This window comes from Monodon monoceros, unplaced genomic scaffold (assembly GCF_005190385.1).
Source record: "Monodon monoceros isolate NGI ecotype Baffin Bay Population unplaced genomic scaffold, NGI_Narwhal_1 Super_Scaffold_12, whole genome shotgun sequence".
Taxonomy (NCBI): domain Eukaryota; kingdom Metazoa; phylum Chordata; class Mammalia; order Artiodactyla; family Monodontidae; genus Monodon; species Monodon monoceros.
Window position 1 is genome coordinate 40,781,542 of NW_021703768.1, and position 20,097 is coordinate 40,801,638.

Genomic DNA, 20,097 nt, shown 5'->3' on the forward strand with positions numbered 1-20,097 from the left:
TAGGGAAGTTTTCAACTATATTCTCTTGAAATATTTTCTCAGGTCCTTTCTCTCTCTCTTCTCCTTCTGAGACCCCATGATGTGAATGTTGTTGCATCTAATGTTGTCCCAGAAGTCTCTTAGGCTGTCTTCATTTCTTTTCATTCTTTTTTCTTTATTCTGTTCCACAGCAGTGAATTCCACCATTCTGTCTTCCAGGTCACTTATCCGTTCTTCTGCCTTAGTTATTCTGCTATTGATTCCTTCTAGTGTATTTTTCATTTCAATTATTGTATTGTTCATCTCTGTTTTTTTGTTATTTAATTCTTCTAGGTCTTTGTTAACCATTTCTTGCGTCTTCTTGATCTTTGCCTCCATCCTTTTTCCGAGGTCCTGGATCATCTTCCCTATCGTTAATCTGAATTCTTTTTCTGGAGGGTTGCCTATCTCCACTGCATTTAGTTGTTTTTCTGGGGTTTTACCTTGTTCCTTCATTTGGTACATAGCCCTCTGCCTTTTCATCTTGTCTGTCTTTCTGTGAATATGGTTTTTTTTCCACAGGCTGCAGGATTGTAGTTCTTCTTGCTTCTGCTGTGTGCCCTCTGGTGGATGAGGCTATCTAAGAGGCTTGTGCAGGTTTCCTGATGGGAGGGACTGGTGGTGGGTAGAGCTGGCTGTTGCACTCATGGGCAGAGCTCAGTAAAACTTTAATCTGCTTGTCTGCTGATGGGTGAGGCTGGGTTCCCTCCCTGTTGGTTGTTTGGCCTGATGTGACCCAACACTTGAGCCTACCAGGGCTCTTTGGTGGGGCTAATGGCGGACTCTGGAAGGGCTCACATCAAGGAGTACTTCCCAGAACTTCTGCTGCCAGTGTCCTTGTCCCCACGGTGAGCCACAGCCACCCTCACCTGTGCAGGAGACCCTCCAACACTAGAAGGTAGGTCTGGTTCAGTCTCCTATGGGGTTACTGCTCCTTCCCCTGGGTCCCGATATGCACACTTTTTTGTGTGTGCCCTCCAAGAGTGGAGTCTCTGTTTTCCCCAGTCCTGCCGAAGTCCTGCAGTCAAATCCCACTAGCCTTCAAAGTCTGATTCTCTAGGAATTCCTCCTCCCATTGCTGGACCCCCAAGTTGGGAAGCCTGACATGGGGCTCAAGGCCTTCACTCCAGTAGGTGGACTTCTGTGGTATAAGTGATCTCCAGTTTGTGAATCACCCACCCAGCAGTTATGGGATTTGATTTTATTGTGATTGCACCCCTCCCACCATCTCATTGTGGCTTCTCCTTTGTCTTTGGATGTGGGGTATATTTTTTGGTGAGTTCCAGTGTCTTCCTGTCAATGATTGTTCAGCAGTTAGATGTGATTCTGGTGCTCTCATAAGAGGGAGTTAGAGCACGTCCTTTTACTCCTCCATCTTGAACCAATCTCAGGTTAAATAATTTCTGAAGGTTCTTCATGTTCTAAGATTCTATGAGACTGTTCTATGTGAAATACCTTGAAATCAAGAACCAGTTTAACCTGCGGTTTCTCTCCATCCTAGATAGAAGAATCTGAGAACATTTGTCCTCATATGTAACAGTGGCATATAAAGTAATATAACTTTTTAGGGAAGTCGTTTGACAGTGTGTATCCAGAGCCATAAAAATGTTTACACCACCTTGACCTCGAAATTTCATTTCTGAGGATCTAACCTAAAGAAAAAATCCAATTATTTAAGAATGCCAAGGGAACAGTTGTTTTCATAGTATTTTATTGAGGTAAATGGCATATCCTTAATGTTCAAAAATAAGGGAATAGTTAAGTAAGTGGTAAATAGTAAATCCACTTAATGGAACATCATGAACCCATAAAAATAAAAATTATAAAGCTGCTGATCCCATCATACTTGAAGTGACTTGAAGTGGTTATGGCACTGTGTATACAGTCAGACAGTACAGAGATACTCTTAGATCATAGAATCTTGAGTTTGTTTTCTGACTCTGCCCCTGGTTATGACTTTAGACAAATTGCCTTATTCCTCAAAACCTCAATTTGCTTATTTATTAAAAAATATATATAAAATTTGGGTTGTTATGAAAATGAGATTAAATAATACCTGTAAGGTGCTTAGTGTTGTGCTTGACAGACAGCTGACCCTCAGTAGGTATTGTCTATTGTTGTATATTATGTAATATTGTATAGAAAACATTCCTCTTATTATTAGTATTATGATAGGCAGAACAATGCCCTAAAGATGTCCATGTCCTAATCCCAAGTTCAAGATCTTATATGGCAAAAGGGACATTGCAGATGTGATTAAGTTAAAGATCTTGACATGAGGAGATTATCCTGAGATACCTGGCTGGGCCCAGTCTCATCACATGGATTTTTAAAATCACAGAAGCTTTCCTGGATGTGGACAGAGGATGATAGAACTATAGATAAATGGTCAGAGATATGCAATATTGGCTTTTAAGATGGAGAAGGGGGGCCACAGCTAAGGAATGTGGGTGGTCTCTAGAAGCCACAGTGGGCAAGGAAATGGATTCTCCTCTACAGCATCCAGAAGGAACCCAGCCCTGCCAACACTGTGATTTTAGCCCAGGGAGACCTAGGTCTGATTTCTAACTTTAAAAGGTAATATATTTGTAATGTGTTACCATCAAGTTTATGGTAATTTGTTACAACAGCAATAGAAAACTAATACAGGTGTATTATATACCTACTAAGAGTAGCTGACATTAATACTACTACTAATTAGTATTGAATAGTTAGAACATTAAAGACATTGCCCACAAAGACATTGAAGTCCACAAAGATGTGAGCGACATTGTCACTTCTCTAAGGAAGTTCACACACTTTAACACGATATTTAATAATATATTAAATAATAATGTTATTTTATAAATAGCACTATAGTAATTTTGGTATTCTGAGTGATTATCATTGAATTCCTTAAAAACAAATAAACTTAAAGAACCCTAAATCTGTTATTCTCAAAAACCTTGGGTTAATGATTTGCTTAGAGCAGACTTAGAGAATTCAAGACTGAAAGATACTGCTGTAAGCAAAAAAAGTTAAGACAACCTTCATTTCTGACCACAGTATTTATAATACGTGACTCCTGTTTGCCCAGAAAAGGAAATTTGGGGGTATGTTGTCTACAGTCTGCTCAGATGATGTGTTTTTTTGGTTTGTTTCAGAAATCCTTTCATTATCTTAGTCACAGGTTGGTGCTTTAGACATTTTGCCAACATAAAGTCTGTTATATGTAAGATTTCTTCCAAAATAGAAAAGCACTCAGAAAGAGGTCAGGGGAGAAAAATAGCTTTTTTTCCCCCAAATATTATTCTAAATCTAAAATTAAGCTTTCAAAATGTTTCCTTGTATAGGTTACACATTAAGAAGAGTTTGAATGTGTTCTCCCAATCCATGTGGATTGAAAGTTGTTAGACTATGGAAATTCTTACTGAAGAAGAAAAGTGAGAGGTAGACAGTTTATTAAAAAATCCCATAGTAACCAATAATAATCAGAAAGAAGCAGGAACTGAAGCTGTGCAACCTCCCTCAGGATGGAATCATCCACCTGTCTTTCTATAGCCCAGTAACTGCCCTTTGCCAACATGCACTCGGCAAGTGGGTTTGCTGGTGAGAATACAGTCGAGATCCTGTTCCCTACCTCCCCCACCCACAGTTTGCTGATTTCTAATCACGCTAGACTGATTCACGAGGAAAAGTAAAGATGTGAGGCCAATTCATGACATCAAGTCAGATCCTACCTGTTTCCCCTTACCTCACCAGATCCTAGCACTTTTCCCAAGGAGTGGATCGTGAGAGCTGACAGGATTTACTCTTTATAAATCTACACACAGAACCATGCCATCAATTTTCCTTTCTCTTCAATCATGTGCCTTTCCTTTTCAGAAAGTGATATTAAGCTTTTAAATCTTTATAATGATTATCCTTCTATTACGACTAGACTTTACTGGGCCCTTGTTCTCACTTTCTCTTTATTGTCTTTAGATGCCTGAGCTTCAACCAGGACTACCTGACTGGTTGTTATTGTCACTGTGAAGATTTCAGCTAACGGTTTAGTAATCAATTGCGCATCATCAAAGTCAAGTAGATAATCACACAACTCCAAGCCTCAGACATAATTTTCAACTTATTTTTTAAAGGTTCTTTTATCAGTTTGCATTCATAGCTCTGAAAATTGCAAAAAAAAAAATCGCTGTGTACTCTCACCCCACTCACCCCACTCTCTTCTTAATATTTCTAATAGAGCTGCATGAAATACAACCTTTGTTTTGCACAGTCTTCTTTTCCATTTTATTTATGTATAAACATGACCCTAAAGTTTTTATTTTTTAAGCAATACTGTGGTTAGTAACATAAAAATATAACACATTACACATTAGAAAAAGAATATTTTACAGTCTCTATTATGTATAGTAAATTTTTAAAAAAGCTCTAAGTTGAAGAAATGAAAATGTGAGAAAAATATTCATGAAGGGGAATATGGCTGAGGAATTGTGTTCCTTTAGGACTTGTAAGAATAAACATATTTCAGTACAAAACTGCTGTTCCTCTTAAAGTTTTGAAAGAAAGTGGAACTATTATCTTATGGTAAAATACTTGGTAAGTAAGTTATCAATATAATCTTTTTCTCAGTAAAAAATGCTATTCTGTGGCATTTGGAAAAATAATCTGCCTTCTACTCCAATTGATGGACAGTTCTGGTTATTAGAACATTTCTTCCTTCTGTAGAGTTGAAATCTCCACGTGGTAATTTTTATCTATTGATTTAGCTCTGTTCTCTAGAGATACAAAGAATAAATCTAATTCTTCACTCAAAAATTAATAATAATCTGCTTTAAAGACACAGTTTAAAATTGTAAAGGTCATGAAGGCCCAATTTAAAAAGAGGAATAATTGTGAAAAACTGTTCAAGCTCACTTTTAATCAAACAAATGAAAATTTAAATCACAGCAAGGTGATATTTTTTAACATTTATTACAGCATCCACAATTTTAAATAAAAGTAATGTACCTAATGTTTGTAAGAATTTGGTTAAACTACTCTCTCCAGTGGCTGTTCATGGAATGAATTAGTACAAATATTCTGGAAACAATTTGTCAGATATTATAAGAACCATTAAAAATTTGCTCCAGTAATCTATTCCTTGAAATTTGTCATCAAAAAAAATCCAAAAGAAAGAAAAAAATTAAATACTCAAAGATGTCTTTGCAGGCTTAAGTGTAATGCCAAAAAATTTAAAAACCACCTAAATTCCACCATTCCAACAGGGAATGGTCCTATGGTATAAACACAAGGCATTTATACCTTAACTGAGAAGGAAGTTTCATCCATTTAAAATTACAATTAAAAACCTAGGCAGCAATACAGAAAACGTTTACATTTACTATGATTACAACTGTATAAAGTTATGGATTTCTATAGCACAGACACATGCATCCAAATGAAATACAATTGATTTATTTCAAAGGGGTAAATTGAGATTGCGAGAGTTTTGTATGTGTGTGTGTGTGTTTTCTTTTCCTGTCAATGTTATATCATTTGTGCTTTTAAACAATGAAAAACTGAGGTTTGGGGAAAAATACCTTTTCAGAATGAAGCAGTTGTGGTAGATAATTAGGGAGCACACTAAAAGCTTCTACCTAAACAAACTTTCCTGCATTAAAGTATATATATTTATTTTCAAAAAAAGAGAAGTCCATATAAACATATAACAATGATTCTCCCAACCATTTACAATGGATCTTAATTTATTCCATGCAAGCTCCAAGGGGGCAGTGAGTATATCTAGCGTCTGTCTTTCATTAGGTTACACAGTAAACTCTGCCACTGTTTCTGGAGATGTGCTCTACATTGCCGGACAGCCACGGTACAATCATACAGGCCAGGTGGTCATCTACAGGATGGAGGATGGAGACATCAGGATTCTCCAGACACTCCATGGAGAACAGGTGAACTTCAAAATCGTTGTTTTAAGTTAATCCATTCACACTCTATCTATGTAAATTAAACTGTCTGTTGTCCTAAACTTTTTAAAAAACAGTACCCCCATATTCAACATGCACTGTGAACAGGGCCCCATGTTAAGTTCCTCGGAGGAATCTAAAGTGTCTCTGTCTTTGGCATCAGTAATATTTCAGCTGGATGGAGGTAGGTGTAGGATGTGTAGATAATGATGTAGATACAGATGTACAAACATATACACAAGCAAAGAAATCTAAAACATTAATAAGCATGAAAGTGCCAGGGCCACAGACAGTAAATTCAGAACATAGAAAGATTCTTTTAAGCTAGGATGGCACAGAAAGTCTTAATAAGAGATAAAATGTGGGCTAGTCTAGAAGAAAGACAGAATGCAGATAGGTAGAAAGCACAGTGAAAGAGCCAGTGGGGCCCAACTGTGTGAGGTTTTGAATGGTAGACTAAGGAATTTGGATTTTCCCCTGGAGGTGATGGGAAATAATTTGTAATGTGTAAAGTCAGAGAATTCTCATTAGATAATATTGAATATTAAAAGTCGTTTAAGAAATTATATATGCAATATGCAAACATAAGTATATATAAGTCTTTTTTAAACTACAAGAAACATCTGTGCTGTTGTCGGTTATTATTAAATGGTGATAATTTGGGTAATTTTTATTCCTTTCTTCATAGTTTTCTGCATTTTCCAGGTATTCTAGAATGAGATTTTATTCTACATTCCTCATAGGATGGGGGCGTTCTTGGGCTTCACTAAACATTCCAACTCACTAGACTAACCCCCCGACACACACTCACACAAACTACTCAGAAGGGCAGGGCAGCACCGGCCTCCCTCCCCTGTAGGAGCCCTGGAAGCAGCCCAGCACAACAGCGCAGCTGAGGTGCCAAGAGACAGACACTTAAAGCAGGTGCAGGAGCTGCCCTGGCTTTAAAGCCCTGCAGGAGCCAACATCTTTTGTAGCAGCACCATAGACATAGCTTCCCTGGGTCCTGCTAAAGGCATGCAGTTAGAAGAGTCACTGCAATCTAGGAAGCCCAAAATATGTTATCTCCATCGGGTGTTTATAGTTCCACCCAGCCTAAATGCAATGTTCCAATCAGAGGTTTTTTTCACCACACTCAATGTTGCTAAGTGTTATAGCTGAATATGATGATCATATTTCCAGGGGGACAGAGTTAGAATAAGCCAAAGGTCAGATTCTCTTTTACCAGCTGAGGGGGTGTTATTAGCCCTTTGACAACATTTATAATCAGAAAATGCATAAACAATAAAAAAACAAGGCTTTTGTTGGAGCTGAAGGATGAGGCGAGAAGAACCTGAAATGATAGATCAACAATAAAAATAGAAAAGGAAGGGATGTGGCAGACATAAATAAGGAAGAATTGACAAGATTGTAAAAGAAACCATTTGGGTGACATCTTAGGCCCATTATCACTCTATTGATTGTCTCTAAGACAGGAGGTGTAAAATTTTGTGAAAAAAATTGCTTATGAACACTTGAGGAGAGTATCACGAATAATGTAAATCATGAGTGATTTGAGTTTCAAGCCTGGGAGTCTGGGAGAAAGGGCGCCATGATTAGAATGTCAGCAACTCATAAAAACAAAAATAAACAAATGGGACCTAATGAAACTTAAAAGTTTTTGCAAAGCAAAGGAAACTACAATCAAGATGAAAAGACAACCCTCAGAATGGGAGAAAATATTTGCAAATGAATCAATGGACAAAGGATTAATCTCCAAAATATATAAACAGCTCATGCAGGTCAATATTAAATAAACAAACAACCCAATCCGAAAATGGACAGAAGACCTAAACTGACATTTCTCCAAAGAAGACATACAGATGGCCAAGAAGCACAGGAAAAGCTACTCAACATCACTAATTATTAGAGAAATGCAAATCAAAACTACAATGAGGTATCACCTCATACCAGTTAGAATGGGCATCATCAGAAAATCTACAAACAACAAATGCTGGAGAGGGTGTGCAGAAAAGGGAACCCTCTTGCACTGTTGGTGAGAATGTAAATTGATACAGCCACTATGGAGGACAGTATGGAGGTTCCTTAAAAAACTAAAAATAGAATTACCATATGACCCAGCAATCCCACTACTGGGCATGTACCCAGAGAAAACCATAATTCAAAAAGACACATGCACCCCAATGTTCATTGCAGCACTATTTATAATAGCGATGTCATGGAAGCAACCCAAATGCCCATCGACAGACAAATGGATAAAGAAGATGTGGTACATATATACAATGGAATATTACTCAGCCATAATGAGGAACAAAATTGGGTTATTTGTAGAGACATGGATGGGTCTAGAGACTGTCATACAGAGTGAAGTAAGTCAGAAAGAGAAAAACAAATATATTAACGCATATATGTGAAACCTAGAAAAATGGTACAGATGAACCGGTTTTCAGGGCAGAAATTGAGACACAGATGTAGAGAACAAACGTATGGACACCAAGGGGGGAAAGCAGAGGTGGGGTGTGTGTGTGCTGGATTGGACGATTGGGATTGACAGGTATACACTGATGTGTATAAAATGGTTGACTAATAAGAACCTGCTGTATAAAAAAATAAATGAAATAAAATTCAGAAAAAAGAAAGAATGTCAGCAACTCAAGCAGTTTAGATATTTTTTAAATGGTATTTGGTTTTAGACATGTTTTCTGTAACAGTGAGCGCAAATCCAAATGGTTGCAGGTGGCAGGGAGGTAAGCAAATAAAAAAGCTGCTGGACAGAAGACAATAGAAAGTGGGAGGCATGGGCTGGGCAGCTTGTGAACCATCTACGGGCTTAGCCCCTGCTCAGCTTCAGACGGCTATTGCCATGTGGGAATGAAGACCCAATATTGCCAGATCTTACAACATTTTATTTAACATTTGTAATTAATTCAACCTAAAACAAAGACCTTTGAAACCTTTCATAAGCCTGTGAGAAAAGGACATTCAAAAAAATCAATGTCTAGCAGCTGTCTGGCTATGTGTAGAAATGTAGAACTGGGAGTCTTGAGAAGGAAGATGGAGTGCATTTGCCATTTGAGATAGTGGGAATTGGTAGGGAAGGATTGGTCATCTAAGGGAAGGGAATGGTTGCATGTCTGAAGTCAGGGAAGGTCAAAATCTAGGGAATGGAAGGAGAGAAAGGAGCCAGCAAAATGGAAAGAAAGAATGGTTTGTGATACAGTGGCAGAATCAGAAGAGCAAAAGTAAAGTCATGGAAGATGACAGGAGATTTCAAGGAGAAAATTATACAGCACGTCGAATATCAAACACAGGTCAACATTTGAGAAGGTTATTGCACTTGGATAATGAAGCACAAGTACCCTGGATTTCCCTAAAATTCATCCCTATCATTAAAGAGAAAATACAGTCCCGCTAGAGGATGGTCCCCCAGCAATCCTTTTATATTTCTCTATCTCTCATAGCTGCTGGGACAAGACTTAGCGATTTTGTTGAGTAGACAGTCTTCTAAGACTCTAAGGTGAAATATGTTGCCCCAGTGTTCCGAGATAATTCAGTTCCTCATGGTGTATTTAAACATATACTGAAGCCATTCAGGAATGCCTTCTATTGTTTATTTCATTTATTTCCTTAAAAAATTGTTGTATTATTACTGATCTTTTCTGATTTGTGGAGAAGAGAGGTTAGGGTGAAATACAGAGGAAATCCTTTCTCTTATTCTCAAGCTACAGAATCTATGACAACTGCTCATCCCCCAGGATGGACCTAATATTCATTAGCTTCATGCAAGAGCCAATAAAGAGCTCTCAGGTAGCATCAGTTTCTATATTTCATTTCCTTTGTCATCTGATTCCCAAATACTCTTCTCAATTGGTATAAGTAAGAGAAATGCAGGTTTTTAGTTTCCTTGAGAATTTCTGATGTTCATCAGACTGTTTTGTTCTGTTTTGTCTTGTGTCCTAGATCGGTTCCTACTTTGGAAGTGTTTTGACAACAATTGACATTGATAAAGATTCTAATACTGACATTCTTCTGGTCGGGGCTCCCATGTTCATGGGAACAGAGAAGGAGGAACAAGGAAAAGTGTACATCTATGCTCTGAATCAGGTAATGGTAACTGTAACCTGATAACTTTGGTTGAAATCTGGGAGAATCTTTCTTTCTTAAAATTTCAATTAATAATGTTGTTCTAATTTTTCACTCGCTTCAGCAAAAGGAGCAAAGAAGCTTTCAGGGCCAGCCTACCTCACTTAACTCCTCAGTCTCTAAACGAACATTTAGAATTCTGATAAAGTAGTTCAAACCGTTAGATATTTTCTGCTTGTAAATGTGAACTTTTTAAAGAGTATATAGAATAAAGATAAATAAATCTCACTAAATTGCTAAATTCACAGGGCAACCATTCATGAGCTCTGGTCTAGAGGTGGGTCACATTAACAGTTCAAGCTCTATGTGTGTGTGTGTGTGTGTGTGTGTGTGTGTGTGTGTATGTGTGTGTGTGTAAAGGGGGAAGGGGGAGAGACTGTGGAGAAACACTGACTTTTAAGGCAGTGACACCAAAGACTTTGAGCAAACTGCTATGGTCTTTGGAATACTTCACTCTGCTACAGTGAGATTTTGTTTCTCTGATCCTAACTTTAGCCATCATTTGCTAAGCGAAATAATTCTTGATTTCTTCATTAGAAAAATTTTTTGATGTTTTGATGTTTAAAAAATCTTCATTAGATTTTTTGCAAAGTTGGGATGTATCTATTTAGCTTGTTAAATTATTAGAGTCTTTCCCATATTAATTATTTTAAATCATAAATTACATATCTTTCTTCCTATCATCTTTTCGATTCCTCCTGTCAACATTTTTTTGGCCCTGTGCTGTTTTTCCCAAGAAAATCTGTTCCTGTTCATCATTGCTAGCACTTTCCATCCTTTATAGGGGAGAATAGAGAGAGACTTTTCCAAAAAGTACAGTAATGGGTGAAGAAAGGATAGTGACACAAATTGAGGAATTTAAAATTCAGCTCTTCAGCTTTAAAAAGCTGCTGTGAGTTATGTACTCACTTGATTACATTAAAAGGAGAATCCATTAAAATCCTCAGTACATCATCTTTCCCACATTTCTACAGTCTGTTCTTTGAAATCTCTAACTTTGCTCTCAGATAGACACACTTTTTAAGAAATTTTACAAACTTTACCATTGAGGTACAAATGGTTTTTAGTAGCACTGATTTAGTATGTACTTAGAAACTTCGCTCTGCTGTAGTAATGACAGAAATCCATAAGTATCCTGTTTATCTTTCTTCCAGACAAGGTTTGAATATCAAATGAGCCTGGAACCCATGAAGCAGACTTGCTGTTCGTCTCTGAAGCACAATTCATGCACAAAGGAAAACAAAAATGAACCATGTGGAGCTCGTTTTGGAACAGCTATTTCTGCTGTGAAAGACCTCAATCTTGATGGATTTAATGACATCGTGATAGGAGCACCCCTGGAAGATGATCATGGGGGAGCCGTGTACATTTATCATGGAAGTGGCAAGACTATAAGGGAAGAGTATGCACAAGTAAGAAGTTAAACCTACAGATTCTTTTATTTAATTATAATTTAGTGTAGCAGGAGTGGATGTTACTGCAATACAACAGTGGTGTATTGTCATACAATCAGTAGCAATATATGGGGTTTTTTAGCTTTATTATTCATTGAGATAACATTGGTTTATTATATTACACGTATATTTCTGATTCTGTGATTCTTGCCCTTAAGTGATAAGTGGGTTCAATACCAATGTCTTGCTTCATGAGTTATTTTTTTTTCTCTGTCTCTTGGGAAACTAGATTTCTAATTCTGTTTTCTTTATAGAAGAATTACTTGTAATTTTATTCTTTTATCTAGTTTTTTTCTTTTTTCTGTTGTTATTTGCCTTGTCTCCATGACCTGATCTTTTGAAATGGTAAAAAAAGCAAAACAGGGGCTTCCCTGGTGGCGCAGTGGTTGAGAGTCCGCCTGCCGATGCAGGGAACACGGGTTCGTGCCGCGGTCCGGGAAGATCCCACATGTCACGGAGCGGCTGGGCCCGTGAGCCATGGCCGCTGAGCCTGCGCGTCCGGAGCCTGTGCTCCGCAACGGGAGAGGCCACAGCAGTGAGAGGCCCGCGTACCACAAAAAAAAAAAAAAAAAAAAAAAAAAGCAAAACAAAAGAACGCTTTTTAACAATGCTATTTAACATCTACAGTGTGCCTGATCATAAACAGAGGATACCACTTTCTGAGTAAGAGAACAATAATTACATGATTTAGCCAATAAAGGAGATGAAATTGTTTTTATATTCAATACCCATGTTTTTATAATAAAATCACATTAAGTTTATATTTATGAATTAAATTGGTATATTTTCATCAAATAAATTTGGGCTTCTGAAGGTTTATAATTTTCTCCCAAGTAATCCCTCTTGGAAAAAAATAATCTGAATAATTAAACTTAACCTTCAGGGGATTTCTTTTGTTCTTGTTTTAAATTTATTGTCAGTTAATGGCTCTAATACGTAAATGTAACTTTTTCCTACCTGAGAAAAATGTCCATCTACAGAAGTGTTTCATGCATTATAAAAGTAAAAGAGTTTAAAGGAATTCTTTTAATGTAGTTGTCTGTTTTTAAGTAACCATAGTTAATTAGGCATTGAACAACTACTTGTAAACAAAATAGAATTCACTACTTTTCTAGCTTACATAACATGAAAAGAAAAGCAGAACATCAGTTATTTCTCTTTACAGTTGATTGTTCTTCGGTTCTGTAGTCAATAGAATTCTCAAAATATATTCATGTCTTGCGAAGTTGTGCTTAATTTTTCATAAAGTCATAATGACCTTAATAGTGAAACAACAAAATAAAGGGCATATTTCTGTAATGACACTGCTATCCATTTAATAAGTGATTTGCTTCTGTTAAAAATCTTCATGGTTTTTTGTAACTGGAAATAGGCTGTATTAACTATGGGGGCATGATAGAATCAGGAACTGAAGGAAGGAGTTTCTTGTGTTCTACCCCTTTATTCATTCAGTTTCAATCCCTCACATTTAATGGAGTGGCATTTGCAGTAGAAAAAGAAGGATTTTAAAATCATTAGTAAGTAGACTAGATTGCCATAAGCAATTAATTTTGTAAAATGGTGGTAAATCAAGGTGCAGCTTTAAGCAACAAAAACAATAAAGAATATTAGAGTTGAGTTTGTTTAATTATTGGCAAAATGCTTTCCCAAGGATAGGTGAGGATGTGCTCATTCATTTCCATGGTAACTAGAGGTGCTGCTTGTGTATGGAATGGTCCAGAACCAAACTGAATCAAGTCCTCCAGCAACAGTGGGGCTGAAAAAATAAGGAAATAATTTCCACTGAGTCACAAACATTTAAGCATGAAAAATGTTTCCATCTGGTTTGCCTTATTTTGCTTCTTATTTTATGATATTTAAGCGGAAAAACAGGAGGATAAGGAGATCCCGAGTTTAGGGAGTGTCTGTCAGTCGGGTTTCCCTGCCATCAGGTTCTATTAAAATATTATCAGCTTGAACCCAAGCTAAGTCAGGAAGTACAGATGTCAAACATATTATGTACGGTAATGTGCACAGATCAGTCTTCGAGAACTCCATATTCATTGTGCCTTCCCAACGTTGTGGATACGTATGAATGAAATTGAGTCTATTATGCTCTTGACTTTCAGAACCACTTTTGACAGACAGTAAAGATTGCATATTGAAAAATGTATTTGATAGCATGTATTATTTATACCCAGCCTCAAAGTTCAGTGAACCCCAAACTGACCCTAGGATAATTTTGTACTCCCCCTCTTGCTTGTATGATGTGTTTACAGCACCTTTAAATATCTCTGTGTAATGGAATTGAACAGGAACTAGAAAGTAGAGCCAATTACTCATAATGTTTTCCTTGAGGATTGGACAAGATGACGTTATATATTTTCCCCTCTCCCTGGTGTCAATAACCCTGAAATGATTTTGTCTGCACTATAAAAAGAATATCCTTTGGGAATATCTGAGTAATTCCTCTTGTCTCCACACGAGGGGCCTCTTGGGCAGGTTTCCAAAAGATCTCTAATTTTAATTTTTTGTTAACCAATCCAAGTTCTCAGATTTATTTGAAACTGTTTTTGAAGAGACTCTTCTGACATTAAAAACTCTCTGCTGGGATTTTCACAGCGTATTCCATCAGGGGGAGATGGCGAGACACTGAAATTTTTTGGCCAGTCTATCCACGGAGAAATGGATTTAAATGGCGACGGTCTGACTGATGTCACTATTGGGGGCCTTGGTGGTGCTGCCCTCTTCTGGTATGTATTTGAATAACATCCAATTAATATGATAATATTTTCCAAACAGTTCCAGAGCTCAGAGTATGATTAGAATTTATATACCAAATGTCTGTTTCTTTTTGTGCTCCATTATTCAGATAAAAATTATGCAGTTTGGGAATCTGAGAAGTTGATAAATCTTAAAAATAGAGAAACCATATTAAAGGAACAAATAGAATCAACACTTAATTGGGGTATCTATCATGTAATTGTCACTAACATAAGTATTCTGCTTGTAGGGAAGCATAGGGGAAAGTGAGCCTCATACAGGATGTATATAAACAAGAAACTTTCCCTAAATTTAAGTTACTTACAAGCTTTTAGCTCTTCATTCATTTACCTAACACATAGAACTAGACATTTGTGCACCACTGTCTGATTATGTTTACATTGTTGGTCAAGCATAGAAGCATCTACAGTAATATCTTTTCTCAGCCTTTAAAATGCCTGCATCCCCAAATTAATTTCAGTTAACTGTAAAATCCTCATCAATCGTCACATATATTCATTAATACCATTTTATTAATCAATTAACTTATTAATAAAAATAATTTATTAATTAATAGCATTAATAACTAGCTTTAACTAGTTAATAAGACATGATTTCAAAAAGGTTCTATTTGAAAAAAATGTGACTAAAAAGTGTCAATAACCTTAACGAGAAATTTGTGTGATAATTTTGAAATATGTTGCAAACTTTGTTAAGACATATAAAGGAAGGATTTAATAAATAAAAAAATATTTATGCCATGTGCCTCAATGGAAAGTCCACATGTTGATTCTTTCAAATTAATCATTAGTTTAGTGCAATTCAGATAGTCTTTTGCCAAACTTTATGTAGAAGGATAGTAAAGAAAATTGTGAAAGAGGTGAAGATAGAGACTGGAAAATATGACTTTGTCATAATTTAAGATAATCCTTAAGAACTAATGGTCAAGTAAAAGTTGTACACTAAACTATACAGAGTAACCATTATGTTTTTTAAAAAATATTTTTAACTGTACAGTAGAGGGAAAGGAAAACTGAAAGGTGATGCCTAGGAGGGGAGAATGCTGGGCAGCAATGGCTGTGACTTTCGGGGGAGCCCACCCGAAAGCAAGGCTCCAGACCAGAAGTCACCAGTTTCGGGAACAAAGAGAACGTTTAGTTTTTGTTCGAACTGTTAATCCTGGATTAATTCATTAAGATAATCTTTACCCAGGAATATTTATTGTATTTACCCCTGTATATTAAAAAATATACATAGTTTTTTTTGTTTTGTTTTTTGCGGTACGCGGGCCTCTCACTGCTGTGGCCTCTCCCGTTGCAGAGCACAGGCTCTGGACGCGCAGGCTCAGCGGCCATGGCTCACGGGCCCAGCCGCTCCGCGGCATGTGGGATCTTCCTGGACCGGGGCACAAACCCGTGTCCCCTGCATCGGCAGGCGGACTCTCAACCACTGTGCCACCAGGGAAGCCCAAAACATATACATACGTTTTAAGGACGATTTTTATTCTCCAGTTTTGCCTCAAGGGCTTCTTACAAAGCCCTGAAAACTTGTTTCTGGCCTTTCCTATCCCCAGTCAAGGCTTTATCATTGAGGGGCCAGAATGACAGACTTGGGTCCCTGTTGTCGCCCAGCAAAATGGACTAAACCAGTATACTGCAACGTGAAGACCAAGATTTTCAATGCTGAAGGAGGGATTGAGAGTGGATATGGATGACAGGTGATAAACATAGGCCCACCCAGCAGTCAGGGACATCCAGGAGCAAATGGGAGAACCCCATCCTGTGGGTAGACTGAGCCACAGACGCTGTAAAGATCTGCGTGGGGCAGAGACGAGATGTGGGTTGGGGAGTGGTCAAGGCAGCCTCATGCCCAGAGGATCCAAACTTCCAAGCAGGAAACTAGACACGCTCATTCACTCATTCATTGCTGGTGAAACAGTAAACTGGTTAAAACGCATTAGCAGGCATTTGTCACTGAAGTGTTAAAAAGCCTTAAAATGTTCATACTTTTTAATTTTACCTCCTAATAATTTTTTGAAGATATAGTTTATGGTTAAAGATGTATGGTCTTTAGAGTAATCACAGTGCTGTAGGTTATAGATATTTTTTGAAGAAGGTAAGATAAATATCCAGTAAGAGAGCTTTGAGTAACTAGATTATGGTTCATGCATGTGTTGGAATCGTATACTGCCATTAACAATAATATTCTCAGAAAAATAGAAATATTGGAAGGTTGTTTATTATATTATGTTTTTAAAGTACTTATGCTTGTATATGTATATGGGCCAGTGTGTGTGTGTGTGTGTGTGTGTGTGTGTGTGTGTGTATACTTATGCATGTATGTGTGTGTATGCGTCTCTCTCTATACAGATGTACATATATATGTATATGAATGGTGATTATTGTTGAATGATAGAATTACAACTGATTTGTATTTTCTTTGTTTCCTTTACTATATTTTCATATTTTCTATGTGTAAATTGTTTTAAAAGAAAAATAACTATAATTTTTCTTTTCAAACGCAAAAGCATAAGCAGGGACCTATGTATTCACAAGATACCTAGCTCTAAAGAGCCAGTCTGGTTACAAGGCAGAAACCAGATAACGGTGTTCAACAATTATGCTGGCTTTATTCTAAGGCATTAGCATCAAGCTCCGTATACTCTGCCTAATTTTGTATTACTCTGCTCTCACTTCAGATTACTGGAAATCACTGGGCTTTGGAACTAAAAAGACTGGGTTTAAAATCCCAATTTTGCCCTCTGAACAGCTTTTGACCTTGGATAAAATATACTTGATCTCTCAGAGCCTCAGTTATCTCACATATGAAAGAGAGATAATATCATATCTTGTTATGAAAGTTAATTTAAAATTTAAATGAATAATAAATAGCATGTGTGCCTAGCACAGCGCTTCAAATGCTATTCTGCTTCTCCTTCTCAGAAACAGGGACAAGGCTGAACCTACAAGAAGAACAGACAAGTATTAATAGTGCAGAAACGATGTCCAGGGGCCTCTGGACTCTTTCCAGATTGGGAGCAAACTCAAAAGTGCCGAAAATATGGTTTTGGTTCTAAGGTTGCACCTGGTTGCTTGGTTTTATCTCTTTTCTATCATGGGCAATATGGGTCTTTGGCCTATAAATTGTAGGGGATGAAAAATAATTTTGTCTTTACCCTTCTGAGTTGTTGGCTGAGACGACTGTAGTAAAAGAAGGCAAATAAAAAAAAAAAAAACGCAGAAGTTTATTAACACGTATACCTCATGTATACATGGGAGATCCCAGGGAAAAATGAATAGCTTCCCCAGGTAGCTTAACATTCACACTTAAAAATCATCTTAATAGGGAAAGGGGAGGGGGCTGTAGGCCTCAGGGGAGAGTAAATGATTTTGTTAGGAAAGATGAATAGGCCCTCAGGAGAATAGATGGGAGGTAAGATGGTTTGCAACAAAGTTTGTCTGGGTGTGGTGTCCACTGCAACCTCCTCTCTTGTAATGAGTCAATTTTCCCTGGTTGATGAAACTCCTGGGTAGAGATTTATGACAAGTGAGTTTCTTTTGGAGGATCTGTCTTTAAGCAGGTAAGCAGAGTTCAGAGAAAGCCTCTCCCTGCATTTTTTGTGTTTTAAGTGCCTGCAGCTCAAAATCAATATACCAAAGCGGCATGTTTGGGGGTGGCCTGTCCTAAACTCCTATAGACATATTTTAGGGTTGCATATTCTGCTACCCTTCAGAAACCAAAGCCTAACATGGTTCCAGAATAACCTGGGTGCCTTCAGAACATCAATTACAATTTCTTCTATATCAAAGATTCAAGAGAGAAAGGAGTCCTGAGAACCCATACTGTATACAAAGAAGAATCCTCTTTGATGCACTCACTTTGCACTCCCAAAATGATGGCATGCATTAAATGTAAAAATGTGTGAGTCATCACCATGGCTTATGTGTTTGCAGGTCCCGAGATGTGGCTGTAGTTAAAGTGACCATGAATTTTGAACCCAATAAAGTGAATATTCAAAAGAAAAACTGCCGCGTGGAGGGAAAGGAAACAGTATGCATAAATGCCACAGTGTGTTTTGATGTGAAATTGAAGTCCAAAGAAGACAGGGTTTACGAAGCTGGTAAGTGTCGTATATACAGAAGCACTTTGGGGCAGGAGGACAATGTATTTGCTCCTGCATGATGAAATCCAGTGAGATATTTTTTTTTATTTCCCTCGATGATAGGAATCTGCACATCACCTTTGCCCCTGCAAACAGGTTGAACCTTGAAAAAAATTCTATTGCAGAAGGAATAGGTTATGGAACCCAGTAAATTCTGGAGCAGAAACTACATGCTTATGTTTGGTGGCCTTCCACAGCTGGATTCCATGTTTCCCCTCTGGCTCTCCTTTTGACTCTGAACAGTCAAGTGCTAAAGAGAGAGAAAGACAGAGACACCAGTTGAGAGGCAGAGTTGGAAACTGGGCTCTCTCCAGTAAGGACCTGACTGCCCAGCCACCCTACCTTCCTGAGATTCCTTTGCTCCAGTCAGGAGGTGACCCTGGTTTTTGAGTGTCAGACAGATTCCATGTATGTTCTCAGGCACATCACGTCAGCCTGGGTATCCCCCTTTTTCCTGCACTCTACAATTTCTAAAGCAGTTTTTAATGATATTGAAACATGTTGGAGTCAAAACTATGAAGGCCATTGGCTGTCGAAGAGTAATTTACTCTGCAAACCAAATACAAGTAGAATGAGAAAAACCCCTAATCCTTAAAATCTATTTTTCTAAATTTTTTCTACATGTGCATATTTATGATCTGCAGTGGACCTCTGACTGGAAGATAAATGAGGTACAGGAATGTAAAATAACAATTAACATTTTCATATGCAACATTATTTGTCTTATTTTTGTGTAGTAATTAAGCAATCAAGTAAGAAAGATTGTTGCCTTCATAGAAAGTATAAGGTTTAACTCGTTTTGCTCATTGTGGTGTGCTTATTTTGTTAAACTTATTTATTAGGCTTATATTATTATATCCTTTGAACATAGTCTAAAATGACATTTTCTATAAAATAGGTTAAAATGTCACTAATGTATTTTTTTCTCTATTGAAATACAACATAACAAATATTCCAATCAGGGATCCAACATTTCTACACTAAAAAAAAAAAAAAATTAAGTGAAAACCCAGCAAACATAGGCATGGACAAGAAATTAGGTGGTATGTAGGGGTGTGTGTGTGTGTGTGTAAACATACATATACATTTTAAAATAAGCGTAATTAAACATTAAAAGCCTTGTGAACTCAGAAAGCAGTTCTACAGAGTTCTTCAAGGTTATCTTCATGACTGCAAATACATTGTATTACAGTAGTATGGATATGCTGAATAACAGAGAACTTTTGTCGACTGATTGCCCAAGAGATTTTTCTGTAATGTTAATTTAATGAACTGGATCATATGAAAATGACCTGAAATGAACATATCTGTCAATTATTCTTTTTTTATTTTTATAGATATGCAATACCGTATCACACTAGATTCTCTAAGACAGATATCACGGAGTTTTTTCTCTGGAACTCAAGAGAGGAAGATTCAAAGAAACATCACAGTTCGAGAATCAGAATGCACTAAGCATTCCTTCTACATGTTGGCAAGTAAATCATATATAATAGCTGCCTTGTTCCAAATCAAAAATAAAGTATAGATGTCTTATTTCAAGCCAGTCAATCTTACTTTTATTTCAAAGCGCAAATCATGAATTAAACTTTGTTCACTTTTATCGGAAAATCACAGGTCTGATTTTCTAATTTCC

The 20,097-nt window shown here is 37.2% G+C and overlaps 1 protein-coding gene across 1 annotated transcript in view; it reads left to right on the forward strand.

The window, feature by feature from the left end:
* ITGA1 (integrin subunit alpha 1) overlaps positions 1–20,097 on the forward strand; it is a 166,976-nt gene that overhangs the window by 115,897 nt on the left and 30,982 nt on the right. Inside the window, exons 12-17 of the mRNA XM_029217228.1 lie at positions 5,803–5,945; positions 9,921–10,064; positions 11,258–11,515; positions 14,159–14,289; positions 18,253–18,419; positions 19,799–19,935. Coding sequence (XP_029073061.1) covers positions 5,803–5,945; positions 9,921–10,064; positions 11,258–11,515; positions 14,159–14,289; positions 18,253–18,419; positions 19,799–19,935 — 980 coding nt within the window. The remainder of the gene's footprint in view (positions 1–5,802; positions 5,946–9,920; positions 10,065–11,257; positions 11,516–14,158; positions 14,290–18,252; positions 18,420–19,798; positions 19,936–20,097) is intronic.